Source organism: Tamandua tetradactyla, chromosome 2 (assembly GCF_023851605.1).
Source record: "Tamandua tetradactyla isolate mTamTet1 chromosome 2, mTamTet1.pri, whole genome shotgun sequence".
In the NCBI taxonomy this organism is placed as follows: Eukaryota; Metazoa; Chordata; class Mammalia; order Pilosa; family Myrmecophagidae; genus Tamandua; species Tamandua tetradactyla.
In genome coordinates, this window is record NC_135328.1 from 129824317 (window position 1) to 129844578 (window position 20262).

Sequence of the window (20262 nt, forward strand, 5' to 3'; positions counted from 1 at the left end):
AGACCACCTTACACCCTTCAGAAGAGCTAAACAAAAAAATGGTAAGAACACCAAATGTTGATGAGGCTGTGGAGAAACTAGGTAGTGGGCACATAAAAGGGTGCAGCCACTCTTTAAACAAGTTTGGCAGCTTCTTTAAAAAGTAAACATGCCACCCAGCAGATGCATTCCTGGGCACTTATCCCAGAGAATACCTGTATACAAACGTGGAAAGCAGTTTTATTCGTAATAGCCAAAAACTAGACACAATCCAGATGTCCTTCAACAGGGGAATCTGTGGTCCACTCAGACCATGGAAACCCCTCAGCGGTTAGAAGGAATCAACTATTGGTGCCCACGACCATCTGAACAACTCTCCAAGCTCGATGCTGAATGAAAACAGCCAACTCCAAAAGGCACCTACTGTACGGTTCCATCCACACAACATTCTTGAAATGACAAAACTATGAAAATCGAGGCCAGATCAGTGCATGCCAGGGGTTGGGGGGATGGCGTTGAGGGCCGGTGGGGTCCATAGACAGAGGGTCCTATGGCAAGGGCACAGTCAGTGTAGAATCCTGGCTGTGATGTTTTCCCAGGAAACAGGGAACAAGGGCACGTGGGAACTCTTTGTTTCTTAACAACTGCCTGTGAATTTACAATTAACCCACAATAAGAACTATGGGGGGGTGTTAATAATGGTGCCTCTAGGATGGTTACCCCCATTGGGAGAGGCCTGCATCTGTAAATACTCTCCAGTGGCTCAGGGGCTTGTGCGCCCTCCCCACCCCATCCCAGAATCCTCCTGCCTCAAGCCTGTGCCCGTCCCAGCCCCCACCACCTGGGCCCAGGCGGGACTGGGTCAGCCCTGGGGCACAGCAGGGACAAGGAGCTCAGGTTCAAGGCCCCTTGGCAGGGCCTGAGGGCCATGGGCGGCGCCTCTCGGGCAGAGAAGGGCCAGGTACAAGATGGGTGAGCAGAGGAGAGGGCAAGGGGCACAGAACCCCAAATCGAAAGGGCACAACCAGAGGTCGGAGTCCTGGGAGGTGGGCATGTGTCCTGTCGTGAGGTGTTGGGGGCTCTGTGAAACCACAGCCCTTCCTTGGGTGGGGCCCACTGGTGACCTGAGTCCTGGAGACCCCTGTCGGGCTCCTGACTAGAAGGCTCCTGCCTGCCCTCTTCCGTCCTGGTACCAGCTCACCACAGCTCTGGGCCTCTTCACACCAGAAGCCATTAGCAACCATTCTCACCTCAGTGTGAATTCGCAGCTCTGGAGGCTCCCAGGGAAACCTAAGGGGAGGGAGGGCAGGAGGCCCTAGGGTCCCTGGAAGCCAGCTGCTCAGGCTCAGGAGCCCACAGGGGCAACAGGAGCCGGCTCTCCCCTCCCAGTGACCAGGCCTGGGCATTGCCAGAGAAGGCAGAGCCAGTTGTCCCTGATCCACGAGGCCATTCCAGGCCTGGGACCCCCAGGGCACGGGGCTGCAGAGGCTCCTGGAGAAGAGGCCACGGACCACACTCAGGCTGGCCTGTGCAAAGGGGCAGCTCCGAGGCAGCCTCCAGCACTTGGCACTGGCCTCCTGGATGCAAGGTGCCCCCCTCCACCCTAAGGGAGTGCAGGTCCCAGGGACGTACCCCAAACTCTCCAGACAAGGACTGGGAACTTCTGTGTTACATCTCCTCCCAAAAGTCGCCACCCTCGCACAGCCATGTGGAAGGGGATGTGGACTCCCCAAGGCCTCTGTTGGGGTAACCCCCGGCCTAGGGCTCGGGGTACCGTGGACTCCACATCTGTAGCCCACAGACCCCTGCACTTGGCCCTGATGCTCCACCCCAGCCCCGCATCTGCGTCCCCTTCCCAGAAGTCCAAGGAGGTCCCTTAGACTGTGAGTCTGTCACCCCACCACAGTGCTATTTCCTCCAGATCCTGGACCCCCCATCCCCAGCTGCCTCTTCCACCACCCTAGCAAACGCAGCTCCCTCTCATCTGTTCTCTCAGATCCTTGAGCTGCATGGAGAATCCCAAGAGGCAGCCTGGTAGTGTGTGTGTGGGGGGGGTGTCCAGGCTGGATTGGGGGTGCGAGAGGGACTCTGAGCACACCTCAGGTTAGCATGCCTCAGAACCTACTGTACGTGAAGCCCAGCCAGGATGGGGGTCCCTTTCCAGGACCACAGCTGGCTGAGTCCAGGGTGCAGCAGAGTGGACACTAAGGGAGCTCAGGGTGCAGCAGAGTGGACACTGAGGGAGTCAGGGTGCAGCACAGAGGACACTAAGGGAGCTCAGGGTGTAGTAGAGTGAATACTGGAGGAGCCAGGATGCAGCAGAGTGGACAATGGAGGAGTCAGGGTACAGCAGAATGGATACTGGGGGAGCTCAGTGTGGCAAAGTGGACTGTGAGGGCTAGAAGCCTCAGCTGCTACCAGCGCATGAGCATGGCGAGGGCAGGGACCAGCTTCCATCATGCCCAGGGAGCCCTGAACTTAGTGACGAATGAAGCAAAGGTCATCTGCCCTAGGGCCCCATACCTGCTCAGAGCCAAGCAGCCGACCTCTGGGCATGACAAAAAGCCCTTCTCTGTGTCTACTTGAGGCCTCTTTCTCCACCTGCATACCCACATTGTCCCTTAGGAAGGCCACATATCTCAGTCTCCGGACCCCTCCCTGCCCGGTAAGCTCCAGCCAATATTCTAGGGCCCACAGCTCATGCCCACTCTGGCTCCAGGGTCAGCGGGCCCCTCCCTGCCCCCATAGCCCAGGGGAAACGCTGAGGCCCCAGAACAGTGACCAGGAGACTGGCACTGCCACAACCAGCCCTCAGGACCCCCGGACCAAAGCCTGAGGCTGGGTCTGGGGGCGGGAGGGGGCCCTGCTTCCAAGGGGCCAGCGCAGCCCACTCCCTACCTCTCCCAACCAGGATTGGGGCTTCTCCCTTGGCCCGTACGCCCCTCTGCATGTGTGGATGGGGGTCTGCAGTCAGTGCCAGCACCCAAGAGGGGTCTGCTCTGCCTCTCCTGCAGGAGAGAGTAATGGGTTCTACGTCTAGGAAAGAAGAGGCAGTGGGGGGTTGGGAGTAAGAGAGCACGAGCAGGGGGTGAGCAGACCACGGGGCCCTCCCCGCCCCCACTGAACCTGATGTACCCTTACATGACCTGTTGTGGTCCCAGGCCTGTCCCCAGGACACGCGGTCAGCATGGGGACGAGAGGAGGCGCACTCAGCACAGCATCCCGGCCAGTACCCAAGTCACCCCAAGTGGCACCCAGGCTCACGAAGTAGTGGGTAGTGGGCAGTGGGGGTAGGGAGAGGGAGGGGAGGGGAAATGGGGGAAGGGAGAAAACAGAAGGGGAGGGGGAGGGGACAAGGGGAGGGGGAGGGCCCTCCTCTAGCCCAAGGCCTCCAATCGAACCCCAACCTGACCAGGCATCCAAGATCCCCCATTTGAGAGGCAGCTTGGGACTCAGTGGCAAAGGATATGTGGAAATTCACAGAATATGGTACTGGCCCAGAGCCCATGGCCGCCTCCTACTCAGGTGGTCACCTCCCCGGCACTCCTGCCCCAATGCTGGCCTGGGGGACTGTCCTTCCCATCCTCCTTGCTGGCCCAGCTCTTCTCACTGGAGGCCCAAGTCCGGGAGGGGAGGGGAGGGGAGCTCTAATTACAGGTCCCGCAACAAAATCCCAGTTTAATTTGGAGTAAAACAAGAAGCTGTGGTTGGAAACGTCCCCTCGGGAAACCACCTGTCTGGGCTGGGACACACTTGTCTGCTGTTCCCCAGGATGGAGAAGGAAAATGTCACGTTGAGGCCACTCGGGAGGGGGGGCACCACAGGGGGGGGACCCACAACGGGGAGGGCACAAAGTGGGGGAGTCTTGGGTTCTCCCTGCAGCAGCAGGAGCCTCCTGGGGGCCCGTAGCCCAGCAGCCACTTCACGGGAGGCCTGTCCTGACCATGTGCAAGGACATGACCCACCCCCTAACCTGTCTTGCACCCCATTCATCCCCGCATTAGCAAAGCCTGGTGCAGCCCCGCTGCTTGTCTGTCTGTCTGTCTGGAACGCAGCCTCTGTCTGCTTGCTCACTGCCGCGTCTGTGTCCCAGCCATGGCTACTTATCCTCTCCCACCCCAACCCCCCGCCCCTGCGTTGCTATTCCACGCGTCTCCTCACCCTGCAACCTTTGACCTTCTTCCCACCGTACTCTCAGCTGAGCTGTCTGGTGCCACACCGCCTCCACCGACCCCCCCAAAACCCAGCCGGTCAGACGTGAACTTCCACACCGCCTCCATCGGCCGCCCCAAGCATCCAGCCGTGCCACATCCTCCTGCCACCTCCATTGCAGCACGAGCATCCCTGGGGATCGTGGGCTCCATGTCTCCTCCCCCACCCCAGGACACCACTCCAGCACTGGCTGCTCTAGGCCTGTGCATCCTCTGTCCTTCCATCCGCATCATCCCTGGTGGTGTGCATACAACTTAACAGAACCTCCTCACCTTCGTCCCCCCCCATCTTCCACCCCACCCCTGCTTTCCAGCTCCCAGCAACCTTCCATCTCCCTCCCCACCTTCCCTCTCCCCCCACCCTCCCTCTCCATCCCACCCTCCGTCTCCCCCCACCCTCCATCTCCACCTGGACCTTCCATCTCTCCTCACCTCCCACCTCTCCCACTCTCCATCTCCCACTTTCCATCTCCACCCCACAAAGATGCATGTCCCCCACCCCTAACCTTCCATCCTCCTCCTGCCACTACTCCTCTCTCTGCCCTGCTTTGCTGCAAACTCCTTAAAAGGTAAGAGTTGCCTATGTACCGGCTCTGGAAGCCACTCTCATGGACCCTCCACCCTCCTCATGACCAGCAAGGCGCCCCTCAAGGACACTTAACTCCATGATGCTAAATGCAATGCTCAATCCTCCTTCCTCCTACTTCTGTTGGCCCCTTGCACAGAGTAAACTTGCTCTTGCTTCCTGAAGCACTCCTTTTGGTCCCTCACAGCTTCTTCCACACCAACCGTGGTGGCCTCACCTGCTCTCAGGTCTAAAGGTCACCCCACCCCAATGCCCTCATGCTTGCGCCTCCAGCCAGGGCCACGCCTTGCCCAAAAGTCACCTTCTTGCCGAGGGCCACCTGGTTGCCCTACAGCTTGCACTCCCTACCCCTTGTCATGTGGGATAAAGCATGATCCTTGACACCACCCCTCCGTCAGCAGTCTTTATTCTGCACTTGCACAGCTGGGCTCTGTGATGGGGCAGTGCCTAAGGCAGAAAAGACCTGTCCCATGCAGGCCACACTCAGAGGTGGGGGTGGCGGGGAGACAGCCTTCAAGAAGTAAACAGCAAGAACGGAATGTTATGTTCACACTAGAAGGCATCTGCGTGGGAATAGAGTGGGCTGTGCTGCTTTGTCCACTACCATGTTCTCAGGATCTGGCAGAGACCTGAGAATACTGAATAAATGTGTGAACTAACGCAGGAGAAATACGGGAGAGCACACCGAAGGGGGACAGCTCAGTGGCTGGACAGATGCATGGACAAAGAAAAGAGAGGCCCACAGGGGAACGGAAAGGAGGGTGAATAGAAGGATGGAAAGCAGGACAGATGCTCAGCTTCCTCCTACCTGAGCCCCACACCCCAACACCCCCTTCCTTTTGACGTGAGGGTGTTTAGAGAGCCTCTGGGGCCCCCCACAGAGCATCTCAGAGACCCACCGAGGTGACACCCCGAGACTGCCCCTCATCTGGGGCTCTCTGTGGGGGCAGCTGGCCAGCCCCACACATCCGAACTCCCCTGAACGTCGCTGGGCAGACCCAACTCCCCATCCCAGCCACAGAAACGGGCCAAGAGCCCTTCTATCGATGGGGCAGGGTCAGCCTTAGGGACCCCCCATGCTGCCCCTCTCCACCCATACTGGCCCCCTGAAGCCCCTAGATGGCCATCCTCAGACGGGGCCACTGGCTCTGCAGCCCTCCCCAGGGAACAGCATCCTCACCCGGGGGGTCCAACTGGCCCAGGTCAGAGAGACCCCTACGGGTAGGCCCTGGGGTCCCTCAGAAACCTCTCTGGTCTCCAGCCCACTCACCTCAAGGACCACGCGCCTAATCCAAATCCTTCGCCCAGCTCCCCACATCCAGGGCTGACCAGCCAGAGGCCACTCAGCCCCTGACACTCCCGAGATGACTTCCCAGAAGCCCAGAGGAGGAGGATGGAGCCCCCCAGTCTTGGTTTACAGGTAAATGTGCTAAAGCCTAAGGGGGTGCCCAGAGACAGGACTGGGGCACCACTCCCATTCAGCGCTGCTCCCACAAACTCCACAGCAGTCCCACGAGCAGGTGGATTTAGGGTGTGGGGTTCAGGCTGTCTCTGCCTCTCCCATCCACCTCCAAGCACCAATTCAGTAACCCTAATTAAAAATAACAAAGGAACCAGAAACAAGCCCCAGCATCTACCCACCAGGGACCTCAGCCCAGAGGGGTGAGGGTCCTTGTCCACAGCTCAATTACCCCCAGAGAAGACCAATCCACCCCTCACAGGCACACACACACACACACACACACACACACACACACACAGTGCACATGTGCACGTGCACTCAGACACCATGCACATTCGTGCACACATGCATACAGGCACACACAGACACATGCACATGCACTCAGACATGCCTGTGTGCAAGCATGCATGCATACAGCACTCGCACACACACAGGTCCGTGTGTCCCTCTGCACTGCAAGGAAGAGCAGCAGAGTGGCTCCCCTGTTTAGCTCTGGGCCTGTGCACGAGCCCTGAGGGACATAAATGCACCCTCAACAGGGGAACCCCTTTCCCTCCAGCACCCCCTCTGGGGATGAGGCACAGAGTGCCAGAGAAAAGAGGGAGCCTGGAAACCATCGCTGTCAACTCCCCATCCTCCAGCACCAGGTTCAGAGAAACAGCAGAAACTCCTGACCCAGAACAGAAAAGAGAAGGGGAAAAAAAAAGAAAAATGGGAAGAGAAAAAAACCAGAAACACACAGAGACACAAGTATAAGGAAGGGAAAAAATATAGAGATGAGTGCTGGAGAAGAGATAAAGTGTCAAAGAGTGAGGGAAAGATAAAGATGGACAAGCAGAGACAGACACAGCATCACAGAGTGAGACAGAAACCTGGAAAGAGAAAAGACAGAAGCAAAGAGAGATCTGAATGAGGGGGAGGTGGAGAAACCGAGAAGAAGATGGGGGGGGGGTCTCCGAGGCTGAGGGGACTGCAGTTGACAGAATGAGGTGTTGGGGCCCTGGGAGCCTCTCAGGGGGCTGAGGGAAGGTGAGCCTGCCCAGCAGCTTGGGCACTGTGCGCCCTCGCATGCCCCCACCCCCAGCCCTCGCTCCGGGAGCACCAGGTGGAGGCGTCTCCCCTGGACACGGGGTGAGCGTGGGGCGGAGCACCCCTGCCCCTTCCCTAGCACCTCAACGCTCAGCCCCACGGACCACGTGGGGCAGGCCTCCTTCCCCCAGGCGGGTAGCTGAGCACAGAGCTAGGCACGTGCCCACAGCCCCTTAAGCTTCAGGCCTGCCGATATGCCAGAAGTGCCCGCCCATACATGGCTCCAGGAACGCTGAAAAATACAACGCGGTTCAGTGCCCAAGGGACCCGCGTGTCAAGGGAGAGAGGGACGTAAACAGCCCCGGCCCTTCCTGGCACCACTGGCAGTTCCCACAGAGCCCTAAACGCACGGAGCACACAGAGGGCCCCCCTGCCGGCAGCCCCAGCCCCCGCCCCTGCCCCAGAAGGCCTCATCAGCGGAGCCCCCGCAGGGCCTCCGAGGAGCTCCACGGGTGCGCGCCGCAGGAAGGACTTGGGGCTGGCGGGTGGCGGGTCTCCAAAGGCTCCACCAGCCGCAGGGAAGCAGAACGGAGATCAGAGGATTACAAGAAAGGCCACAGACTCGATTCCAGGGGTCCCACCCCAGCCAAAGCAACGGCAGACTAGGGCCTTGGTCTGAGACGGGGTGGGAGTGGGGCAGGAAGCCTGGCCTGGACTTATGGTGAGCAATAGCATACCCAGGGGCAAGGGCAGCCAAAGGGGGTACCTCGCCATCAAGGTGGGGGTGAGGCATGCCACAGACACTCCCCAGCTCTGCACACACCATCCTCACCCGACACAGAAGTAGTCCAGGGGCTTATTCCTGGCACCAGAGCCATGCAGGAAGGATGCTCAGGCCTGGTGAAGGCAGCAGGGGTTGCAGTGGAGCCCCCTGAGCCCTGCCTTGGAAGCCCAGGGGCCATCTGGCTTTGTTTCTGCACCACGCACAGGGAGCCCATGTGGGCCCCAGATCCAGATGTTTCTGAAGCCACCTCCTTCCTCCCCCCCCCCGCAGCCAGCCCTCTTGATCCGTCCTTGCAAGCGTCATGGCTGCAGGGGTGCCTGGGCAGCCCTGGGTGCAGACACCCTCCCAGCTGGGTCCCCAACCCTGGCCGGGACCACAAGTTCTCAGGCGAAGAACAGATGCAGCCCCTGGCCCAGGAGTCGGGCCTCTGGGAGGCCCCTGGGATTTGGGTTGTACAAACAGGCTCCGTAGGAGCAAGTCCCCAGGCACCCCCCACCCCCCCACCAGGCACCACAGCAACAAGAGCCCAGCCTCAGCCCAATGGCCAGGGGAAGGGCAGCCCCGAGGGGAGGGACACACGACTAGGCTCGCCCCCACCTGTACTCCCACCCTCCCCCCACCATCCCCCTTCCCCCCCAAATCCCCAAATCGACTTTCTAGATCTCCTGGGCTATCTGGGTATTGTAGGCCGATAATCATTAGGATCCATTTCGAGGAGAAAAGTATCGGAGGAACGAGGCACTTGCGGGGACTTTCTTAGAGCTGCAGAATAAGAGCGTGCAGCAGACATGGCCTCAACGAGGGGCGTGAAGGAGGCTGCTGCCAGGTGGGCCAGGAAAGGGAGCTCAGAAGCTGAAGTGCCGCTGCCAGGCCACACATGACAGAGGCTAGGTCCACCCAGCCCCGGGGGCCCCACTCCACAGCCCACCGCCGCCCCTCCCTCCCCAGCAAGCAAACCTCAACACAGGGCACAAGGTTAGGAGGCGCTTCTGCAAGGGCGCTGCGTGGGCACTGCCTGGGACGATACGTGCCGTGGAGCAGCGACCCGCGGTGCCCTCCGCACGCACGCGGGATCTCACGCCGCCCTCCGCACGCACGCGGGACCTCACGCCGCCCTCCGCACGCACGCGGGACCCCACGCCGCCCTCCGCACGCACGCAGGCCCCCACGCCGCAGGCCCCACGGCAGGCCAGTGCCAGGGATCCTAGCACCAACATGCCACCCGCCCCCAGCTCCCGGGCCCGCCACTTACCCCGTGAGAACCACCACGAAGTCCATGACGTTCCAGCCGTTCCGCAGGTAGGAGCCCTTGTGGAAGACGAAGCCCAGCGCGACGATCTTGATGCCAGCCTCGAAGCAGAAGATCCCAATGAAGTACGGCTCTGTGTCATCCTGGGGGCAAGCACAGGCCACGGGTCGCACCGGCCCACCTACCCATCCCCCTCCCCGTGGGCCACAGCGGCTGGACTCGGGCTGTTCCTGGCCTGGGTGGCCTCACCCGTGTCCCCATCTGGCCCTCTGAGACCTGCCCCTGTCCTCAGGTGTCTCCAGCCTAGCACTGAGTCTCCTTCTCCACCAAAGCCTGCCTACCAGAGATGCAACCATCAGAGAGGCTGGTCCCACTGAGTAGTACCTGCCCCCCCACACACACACACCTTGGCCCCTCTTCAAAGAGGTCAAGCTCCACCAGTCAAAAGCACTCCACTGGGGTCTACTTTGCAGAAATGGAAAAACCAACCTTCAAATTCATATGGGATTAAACGGGGTCTGGGACAGCCAAAACAATCTTCAAAAAGAACAGAGACAGAGCCTTGCACTTGCCAATGTCAAGACTTACTGCAAAGCTACAGTTATCAAGTCAGAGTGGCGCTGGCCAAAGGACAGACACATGGACCAATGGAATGGCATTAAGAGTCCAGAGATAAATCTTCACATTACAGCCCACTGATTTTGATGGATGGTGCTGGGAAAACTACAGAGCCACAGGCAGAAGAAGGAAAAGGACCCTTACCTCACATCATGTACAAAAAGTAACTCTCACTGTATCAACGGCCTAAATATAAGAGTTAAAAACCATAAAACTCTTAGAAGAAAACATGGAGAAAAATCTATAGGACCTCAAATTAGGCAGTAGATTCATAGATGTGACACCAAAGGCACAAGCAACAAAGAAAAATGTAGATAAATTGTACTTTGTCAAAATTTAAAACTTTGGGGCATCAAAGGACATTAACAATTGGGGAACAAATGTTAAATTTAGTTTGAAATGCTAGTGATCAATGAAAGGAAGGGGTATGGTATGTATAATTTTTTTTCTCTGTTTTCGTTTTATTTTTCTGTTGTCTTTTTATTTCTTTTTCTGAATTGATGCAAATGTTCTAAGAAATAATCATGATGATGAATATGCAACTATGTGATGATATTGTGAATTACTGATTATATATGTAGAACGGAATGAGCATAGTTTAAGAATGTTTGTATTTCTTTCTTGTAATATATTTTTTTAATTAATTAAAAAGAGGACATTAATAAGAAAGTAAAAAGCCTACAGAATGGGAGAAATATTTGGGAACTGATATTTGATAAGAGTTTAATACCCCAAAAATATAAGGAACTCTTAACAAACTCAACAGCAAAGACAACAAGTCCAAGTAAAACATGGGCAAAAGACCTAAACAGACATTTCTCCAAAGACAATATTCAAATGGCTAATAAACACATGAAAAGATGCTCAACATCATTAGCCATCAAGGAAATGCAAATCCAACCCACTTCACACCCCGTAGATGGCTACTATGAAAAAACACACAAAATAAGTGTTGGTGAAGATCCAAATAAATCAGAATCCTTGAAGACTGCTGCTGGGAATGTAAAATGGTGCAGCATTATGGAAAACCATTTGGCTAGTCCTCAGAAAGTTAAACACAGAATTATCATATGACCCAGCAATCCCACTCCTAAGTATATGCCCAAAACAACTAAAAGCAGTGGTGATCACAGCATTATTCACAACAGCAAAAACAATACCAAACTGTCCCAAAGGTGGAAACAACACAAGCGGTCATTCACAGGTGAGTGGGTCCACCCACACAATGGAATATTAATCAGTCTTGAAAAGGAGCGAGGTTCTGATGCATGTGACAATATGGATGGATGGGTCCTGAAGTCCTCACAATGAGTGAAATAAACCAGACATGAAAGGACAAAGATTTTGTAGTTCCATTTATATGAGATACATAAAAGAAGCAAATTCATAGAGACAGAAAGTAGATTACATTTTATCAGAGGGTGGGGAAATAGGAAATTGTTGCTTAATGGGTGCAGAGTTTACATTTGGATGAAGAAAAAGTTTTGCTAGTGTATGATCGTGGTGGCACAACATTGTGGATGTAATTAATGCAACTGAACTGTACACTTAAAATGACTAAACGGCAAATTTTATTGTATATATCATACAATATATATAATGTACGATATAATATGATGTATAATATACATGGTAAATATATACACACACATCACCATAAAAAAGGATGGAAAAAGAGTCACTGCCACGTGTTTATGGGATGGCAATGATGATGGTAACATTTGTTGGGCACTTGTAATGTACATCTTTCCTGTGTTGAGTTGGGTCATCCTTTTGACACCCCTATGGGGAAAGTGCAGTCACAGTTCCCATTCTAAAGACAAGGAAACAGTGGCACAGAGAGGTTAAGATACGGACCCAGAGACTCACAGCCAGTCAGAGGCGGAGCTGTGATTTAAACCCGGCGGTGACCTGGGGCTGACCTGTGCTTCGACCTCAGGGCCACGGGCCTGGAGAAAGCCCCAGCTCCCCACAGCAGCGTCCAAGACCCATTCATTCCCTTGCTGCCCCTCTTCTGGACAGTCAGAGTGTGTAAACCTTGTCAGGGAAGCAGAAGTAAAGGCCTCAGTGTGGCATGGGCTGGACAGGGCATGAGGCCGAGGGGTCGGCACACGGTACTTGGACCAGGGCAGAGCCTCGGAGGGCATCAGGCTGAGTTTCCAGAAGAGGAATTCCAGGTGGAGGGAACAGAGCGAGCAGAGGAATCTGAACGGGCAGATGCCAGCGCCCTCCCCCCAGCCCAGGTACGGGCCTCCCTGCTCAGGGCAGACCCCAAGGGCTGCACAATAAACGGGGGCAGGCAGGCGGCTGCTCACAGGCTGCCTGGGTAAGGACGCCACTGGGCATGCAGAAGACAGCAGGTGAGAGACATTCCTGGAAGCATGGCAGGTGGGCCCAAGGGGCCAAGGTGAAGGTGAGGGTGGGAGGGAGCTGGGCAGGAGAACTCCTGCCTGAGAAGGCAGAGGGGCCCTGGGGATGAGGACGCTTGAGGGCTGTTCCACTGGGACAGGGTCTTTTGCCCTCGGGGCTAGGGGCCTCTGAAGACTCTCCCTTCAGGGAGCCGGCTGTCCCCATCAGAGAAGAGCCGGACAGAGGGGAGGGAGGTCCGCCATCCGGGTATGGGTCCTGCCCTCTCTTGGGCTCCCCTCCTGGGCCTCCTCCCAGCTCCTGCAGAAGGCCTGGCCCTCCAAACCTCCCCACCTGCCCTACTACAGCTCCCAGCCTGGATGCCTCGTCTCCTGCCTTGAGCTGGAGCCAGCTCTCAGGCCAGCTGGTGGCAGCGACGGGCGGAAGCTGCCAGCACCCCTGGAGCCCAGCAGCCGAGCGTCCTCCTGGCCAGCTCCCCTCCGGCCACCCTGATGCTGACACATGGCCAGAATGAGGACCCCGAACCAGGTACACACCCTTCTTGGCCTTCAGGCTTCTGGTCTAGCTCATGGGGAGGCCCCCTCTCCCCAAGTGGAGAGACTGCCGGCCACCTGCCCTGGGAGAATAGCTGGATCACAGCAAGCACAAGCCCACACAGAAGCTTCTGGACCAGACAGAGAAGACCAGCCAGGACCCCAGGACAGAATGGCCAGAGCCAGCAGATGAGGAGGGAATCCACCCACGCCCACTTTCTCACAGTATTGCCTGTCTCAGGCCCACCCTCAGCATGCACACAAGCTGGGGGAGAGGGCAATCAGTGTGCAGGCAGCCTCAGGCCTGGGACAGGGTGGGATGGCAAGCTAGGGGCTCTGGCAAAAGGCCAGGGCCAGCAAACAGCTGCAGCCTTTGCACCTTTTCTCCCACAGCAACCCCAGCCCCCAAGCTGGCCTCCCCTCCACGCTGAGAGCCTATGTGGGCCATGTCTGCTTCAGGACTGGGCCCAAGCAAGGGCTCCTTTCAATGCTGTGCCATCCCAGGGTGGGCACGTCTCTTTGTTCCTCTCCACAGCTCCCTGCCAACAGGAGCCGCCCAGCCCAGCTCCCAGAAGGGCCCCAGCAGCGCAATGCAAACGCCCACCCTCAAAAGCAGGAGCCCAGACCTGGTTGGATGCCCACCCACCCCACCACCCAAACATCACCTGGCCAGGCCAGGCCAAACCCGAGCTGGCTGCTCACACCGGACTCTCTGCCCCTACCAGACTTGGCAAAGACCCTGGGATATGGCCACGCCCTGTGGCCCAGCATTCAAGGCTGTCCACCATGCAGTGCTAGCTGCACTGCCCCCTGCCTGTAGCCCCTGCTCCCACTCACGCTCACCCTTACTCTGGTTCCACAGTGGACATGCGGCAGAACAGACAGGAGTCGGGGCGCTCACCTCGCCAGCCTCCTGCGGCTTGACTGTGCTTTCTACCCACTTCTCCCCCCTACTCCCTACTACCTGAACCCCACTTTGCCTTCAAGGTTGTGCTTGAAGATCAGGTGCTTCATAAACATACCTGTCCCCCTCGCCTTGGGCAGCCTTCCCTGTCTCCCCCTCCTCACTATGGAGGCTAGGCACCGAACTTGCATTATCTTATTATTCCTTGTGTCAGTTTGAAGTTTGAGAGAAGGGGCAGCTCTGGATACCATCTCCTGGGGAAACAGGCAGCTGAAGCCCCAGGCTGTAAGCCCCTCAGCCTTCTCTCCAGAACCCTGCACTCACTTCTCCCTGCTCTGCAGTTTCACCATCTCTGAGTCCTCTAGGGACTCACACCAAGCCCAGCCAGAGAGACCCAGGCTCAGCAGGGAGAAGCTGGGCAGGGGACGTGCTCTCCTCAAACACAAGCCCTGGCCAGAGGCCCCAGCCTGCTGGCCCTACAGACCTTACCTTGAATGGTTCCTGCTGGGTGGGAAGGACACGTGGTCATCCTTCACTCACACCCCTAGACTGACCTGACCCTGACACCTTGAGGCTTGACAGAGGACACTGCAAGTACTGGAGTCTTGGAGAAAGTTCAGAGGGGGCAAACAATTCAAGACTTTTGGGAAGAAAGCCTGAGGAGAAGGGTGCCCCATGGGAAGGGGTGGTTCCTATAGGGAGGGATTCCAAGCAGGGCCACAGAAGATGGCTCGCCAGGTCTCTAGAGCCAGGGCTGCAGGGCCCTTTACAACTGCCCCCTACAACTGCCCCCACCCACGTTTGGAACTCAGATTCCTAGATCAAGCCTGATGCCAATGTCTGGATGGCCTGTTTGGAGTATAAGGGTGGCACAGGTGGACCAGCCAGAAGCTGGTGTGTCCTCTATCAGACCGCCTTTCCCCACCACCCAGGCCTTGGGGGAGGCATTAACTGTTAGCATTCTACCGCTTCTGACAACTGAAGGAAACAGCACTTGCCAGACTGCTCAGCCAGACCCAGGCTAAAGGCCCACCCACGGCTCCACCACCTCTGCCTCTGGGCACTCACCAGCCGCTCGGACATGGGCGTCTTGTCCCCGTCGGGGAGGTGCTGCTCCAGTGCTAGCACGATACAATTGGCGATGATGGTGGCCAGAATCATGTACTCGAACGGAGTGCGTGGGTTAAGGACCGGCCGGGAAGTGCCAAGGGCGAGGGGAGGGGAAGGAGGAAGGCCGAGGAGGCCGACAGAAGCGACAGAAGCGCAGTGCAGCAGCCCGGGCCAGGCCGCCTCCCGAGGGGCTGCTGAGAAGGACCAGGCCTGGAGCCCACCCCCTCCCGCCGAGGAAGGCCGTTTCCTGGCTCCCCGCCCCCATCCTTGGGGATGGCCGCGAGGCGGGGCCTCTGCAGTCGCGACGGCCAGCCCCCTCGGCGGCCCCAGCGGCCGTCAGCACCGCGGACAGCGCCACCCGAGCCTCCGCCCGGCTGTGGCGCGGTGAGGGGAAGGGGCTAGGGCGCCCCCGGAACGAGACCAGAGGAGGGAGCAGCGCAGGCGCACACTCCTACCTAAAAGCACACGTATCCACATGTACCTACACAGGCACGTGAACATACATGTACAGCGAATCACACGCGCGCACGCACAATCCAATGCACGCGCAGCACTGGGTTCGTGTTCCATCCATAGCACACATGCACCTGCCACCAGGCACGCGCACGGGCTCGCGTCCACACGTGGACGCACACCTACACAGACACGAATTCGCCCTAGGGTGCCCTCCGGGCTGGCCGTGGACTCCGCGGCGCAGACCAGGCACCTCCAGGGCAAGTGAGGGCGGGCCGAGTCAGCTCCCGCCGCCGCCGCCGCCGAACCGCACACACGCACTCACACACACGCGGGCGCACCGTGAGGGGGCTGCCGAGACCGCCCCGCCCCCTCTCCGCGGAGCTGCGGTCCTCTCCGAGGCGCCTCGCTCGGGTCGCACCCTCCTCCCGCCCCAGGAAAAGATGGCCACTGGGCGCCGCACGCGCCCGGGCCCGGGCCGCCCCACCCCGCCCCGCGCCCCTCCGCCCAAGCCGCCCCTTCCAGGCCCGGCGGGGCGCGCCCGGTCCCCAGCCCCGGCCCCGCCCGCCCGCCCGGCCCCGGCAGGATATGGCCACTCGGTGATGCGCTTGGCGTATTTGCGGACGACGTTGTCCTCGCTGAAGATGAAGAGCGAGCGGTTGACTGTGAAGCAGTTCTGCTTGACCGGAATGGGGTTGTACAGCGCCATGGTCCGCGCGCGCTGCGCGATCGACTGCTTGTAGAGGACCCGCTGGCCGGGCTGCAGCCCCCCGGGGCCCGGGCCGCCCGCCCCGCTGGCCCCGCCGCCCCGGACCCGCTCCCCGCCGCCGGTGCCCCCATAGCGGCCGCCCAACTCGTCTCCGAAGCGGACCATGGCTCCCCGGTGCGCCGGGCGCCGCGCGCATCCCACGGGCGGCGGCCCCGGGAGGGAGGGCGCCGGCGCGCGAGGCTCTCGGAGCGGGAGCCGCCCCGGAGCCGCACCCGGACCTCGCCGGCCGCCGCCGGCAGCTGCTGCCCGCTCCCCGCACCGCCGCCGCCGCACCCGAGTCCGCGGCCCGCGCCACGCCCTATAAGGGGCCGGTCACGTGGCGGCGCCCGGCCAATCGGCGCCCGCCCCGCCCACCCGGCCGCGGTCGGCCTCCCCCGCCTGGGGACCTCCGGGCTGCGCCCTGGGACCCCCGGCCCTCCCGGCTGCCCTCCAGGCGCGGGGCGAAGGGAGCCGGCGCCCACCCACGCCCGCCCCACGCCCCAGCCAGGCCCTGGCCAGAGGCTGAACGCAGCAACCGTGGCCAGGAGCCGGGGCGGGGCTGGTAGTCCTCGACGGCGGAGCTGAATGCCGAGCCCCAAGGACCCCGCCCCCGGGTGCCCTCGCTTCGACTCCTCAGACTCTGCCTGAAGGGACCCCTTCCACCCCCAAACCTCCTCCTGAGTGGGGGCATCACCAGCCGCCGAGATGCTTTGACCAAAGCGGGAGGGTCAGGCGCCAGGTTTCTCACGCCTCTTCCACGTCTCCCTCCTCCAGGCGGCCACCTCGTCGGCTCCCTGACCTCGCTGCGCGCCACCGGCCTCTTCCGAGAAGATATTGCCCCTGGACCGCTCCTGCCCAACTCCACTTGTCCTCCCACATCCTTTTAATACTTCCAACTCCCCGGTCTCAGAGTCTTCCTGACGCACAATCCTGTCCTGGGGTCCCTCGGCCCCAGACATGGCCATCACCAGACACCGAATCACCTCCAAAATCTCATCTTCAGGGATTCCTTCTCCTTCGACAAGTATTTAATGAGAACCTGTGTGCGATGCATCCATGCATTTACGTATTCGTTCTGCAGACCTCTGGTCAGCACCTCTCCACAGCCAAGCCCTGTCCTGGCGCGGCCCTGCCTTCGCAGAGCTGCATTACCCTAGTGCGGGCAGACGTTTCCGTGTGTCCTGGACACTGCTCTGCGTGGCTTGTCCCAGGTGATCCTCACAAAAGAAGGAATGTGAAGCTCCATTCACGCCATGCCCTCCTAAACAACACGTTTGAGAGCAAAGAAATACCTGTATGCGCCAGGGAGTAATGATTGCTGAGAAGAAAATGAAGCAGGGAAAACAGTCAGGTGCTGATGGTGGAGTTGGCTTTTCTACCAAGGGGTCAACGGAGATCTCCCCTGGGACATGATAACCGGGTGGACCTGAATGTCCTCAAGAAGTGAGACACACAAAGACAGGGAAATGGTTCCAGACACATGGGTGGCAGCCCGAGGTGGAGGCTATTTGCAGACTCCACCTTCTGTTCCCAGGGTGCTGGGGAGTCACTGCAGAGCACATTGTCATCTGATCTGTGTTCTAGAAGATCCCTTTTCCCTCTGTGTGGGGACCAGGGTTGCATCACCTAGAGTTCATTTGACTGCAAGCAACCCAGCCATCAGCAGCTTAAACAAAACAGACAGCGTTCAGCTCACTTCATAAAAAGGCATAAAGTGTCCAGTTTCAGGAACCAAAACCCTCCCCACCCTTCCTTTCCTGCCACCATGTACATTTTTGCCGTCTCATCTGTCACCTTCTGGCCTCACGGCAGCTGCCACAGCACCAGGCATCACATCTTTACATGACCCTCTCAAACAGGAAGGGAAGGTCGAGCATGTCAGGATATCCACTGTTAATGAACTTATAATATCCTTGTATAAAGAAAGAAGGATTTATTCAGAAGCCTCCCAGAAAACCTGTCTTTACACCCCATTGGGCAGACCTGGGTCAAGGAAGGTGGGAAAGTGAATGTGTGGTGAAGGAGGCTGGGCTAATAATTCACCTATTCAGATGGGCGCGAAGTCACATCAGGCTCAGTCAGGGTACACATTGACGGGAAGTGGAAGGAAGGCCTCAGGGAGACTGGTCAAGTGGCTCTGATAGTGGTCCAAGAGCGAGGTGGTGTGGCTTGAATCAAGGGAAGGGACTTAGAGGCAGTGGCAGTCTTCTTTTAAAGCTCGAGCTGATGGAGCTGCTGTCCAGTGGACATGAGATGGGAGAGAAAGAAGGAAATCAAGGATTGTCCTTTTCAACCCAAACCACTCTGTGCTTAGTGGGGCCCTTTACTGAGATGGGGAAGAGTTTGCTAGTCATAGGCTCGCAATCAAGAAATGAATATCCAGCATGCAGTGGCAATGGCCAGCAGGTAGTTGGGTGACGCAAAGGAAGCTCTGACTACACACCAGTCGCTGCTGGAGAAACAATTCAGAAATGGTGCCGAAGGCTTTGTGTTCACCCCCTGGGAGCCTCTCCACTCTACTCTCTGCCCTTAGGTTGACCTGCGCCAGCTTGCCCCTTTTTCTCTGCTTCTGGTCATGCTTGGCTGATGGGGAGAACCTGCAGACAGAAGGAAGAGGAGAGCCAGGCCATGGTACATATTCCCTTGGCTTCCTCCTGCCAGGTCTGCAGAGGCTGGCTAGCCTTGGAGGCAGCCTCTCCACCCTTCCTGTCCTCTCGGGTGCCGCTGGCCATTGCTCCCTCCCCCTGTTCTGCAGACCCAGGGACGGCTACACCTCGGCTGCCTCTTTTCTTGAGTGTGTCAGCCTTCCTCCCCAAGTCCTACCTGAATCCGAGTCATCGACACTGAAGGAGCGAGTGTAGACAGAGAGGAGTGGGGGCCAGGGTGCTGACCAAGAATCAAGCAGATGAAAAGGAGACTGTGAAGGATTGGCCGGAGAGGCAGGAGAGCAGCATGAGAGTGCAGTGTCCTGGGGCCAAAGGGGTGTGGGTGTAGACAGATCCAGAGGGAGGAGGACCCTCAGCTACTAGGAAGATGGCCACTCTGCCATCTTGACACAGAGGTTTCCAGGACTGGGAAAAAAGCCTAAATGGAGGGGATTAAAGAGAATGAGATGTGAGGAAGTGCACACAGCAAGTTTAGGCAACTGAGTTAATGAACAAGTGCATGAAGCAAGTGTAGATAGCTCATTCAATAAGGAAGTCATCCAGGTAGATAGCTAGGACAATGAGTAAGTACAGCCAGCAAGCGTGGAAAGCTAAGTCAATGAAGAAGTGCAGCCAGCAAGTATGGACAGTCAGCAAGAGTGGACAGCTGGATCAATGAGCAAGTGCAGCCAGCAAGTGTGCAGGTAGGTCAATGAGAAGTGCAGCCAACAGGTGTAGACAGCTCAGTCAATGAAATTTGCCGTGAAGGGGCCCAGAGATATGAAACAATAGCTCAAGAGAAACGTGGCATTAGGGAAGTTTTCTTTTTTAAAGGAGATATTAGTGGACCTTTATATACTTGTGGGAATGATTCAATAGAAATAAAAATTGATGATGCAAGAAAAAGGATATATTGTCTAGTCTAAGCAAGAGGGTGGAGGATTGGAAGGAACTCATTTGTTGTAGCAGAAGGAAAGACACATGCAGTTTCAGGCAACGGGAGGTTTGTCAGTTAATGGGGGGGGGGGGGAGTGAGGACTTTGATTTCTCTACTTTCTCAATGAAATAAGAAAAAAAGATAATTGACTGAACCTAGGCAGAAGGTCTGTTGCAGGTTGGAAGAGAGAAGGTTCAAAGGTGCTCACCCATGGGTGTGGGAAAGGCAGTAAGACCCACAGGAAGTACTATGAGTCTGAGAGGGGAGCAGTTGGAGGAGAACTTCGGGAGGCAGGGAAGAGGGAGCTGTCTTTGGGGGTGGGTCTTGAAAGGTACCATCTGCACAGATGTTGCAGCCAATAGAGAACGACGAGAAGAGCTTGTCACCCCTTCACCTGGACCCCCGTGCCTCACCCTCCCTTTCGTGACCTCAGTGCCCACCCCCCGTCCTCCCTCTGCCTCTTTCCTGGTCAAGAGCCAGTGTCCCTGCCCCACTCCCATGCTTGCTCTCCCTCCGTCCTACTCACCTGGCAAAATGCCAACTTCGAACCTCCCGGAATGCACCCAAAAGGCTTCAGCTGCTGGGAAAGGTTAGTCACTGAACAAACCAGGCAGTCACAGTCCCCGCGAAATGCTACTGGGGTGCCC

General features: G+C 57.8%; 1 protein-coding gene across 1 annotated transcript in view; it reads right to left on the reverse strand.

The window, feature by feature from the left end:
• Positions 1-16159, reverse strand: part of CACNA1B (calcium voltage-gated channel subunit alpha1 B) — a 221428-nt gene extending 205269 nt beyond the window's left edge. The window contains exons 1-3 of the mRNA XM_077148869.1: positions 15876-16159; positions 14791-14896; positions 9304-9443 (exon numbers count right to left, since the gene is read on the reverse strand). Coding sequence (XP_077004984.1) covers positions 9304-9443; positions 14791-14896; positions 15876-16159 — 530 coding nt within the window. The remainder of the gene's footprint in view (positions 1-9303; positions 9444-14790; positions 14897-15875) is intronic.
• Between the last annotated feature and the right edge of the window lie 4103 nt (positions 16160-20262).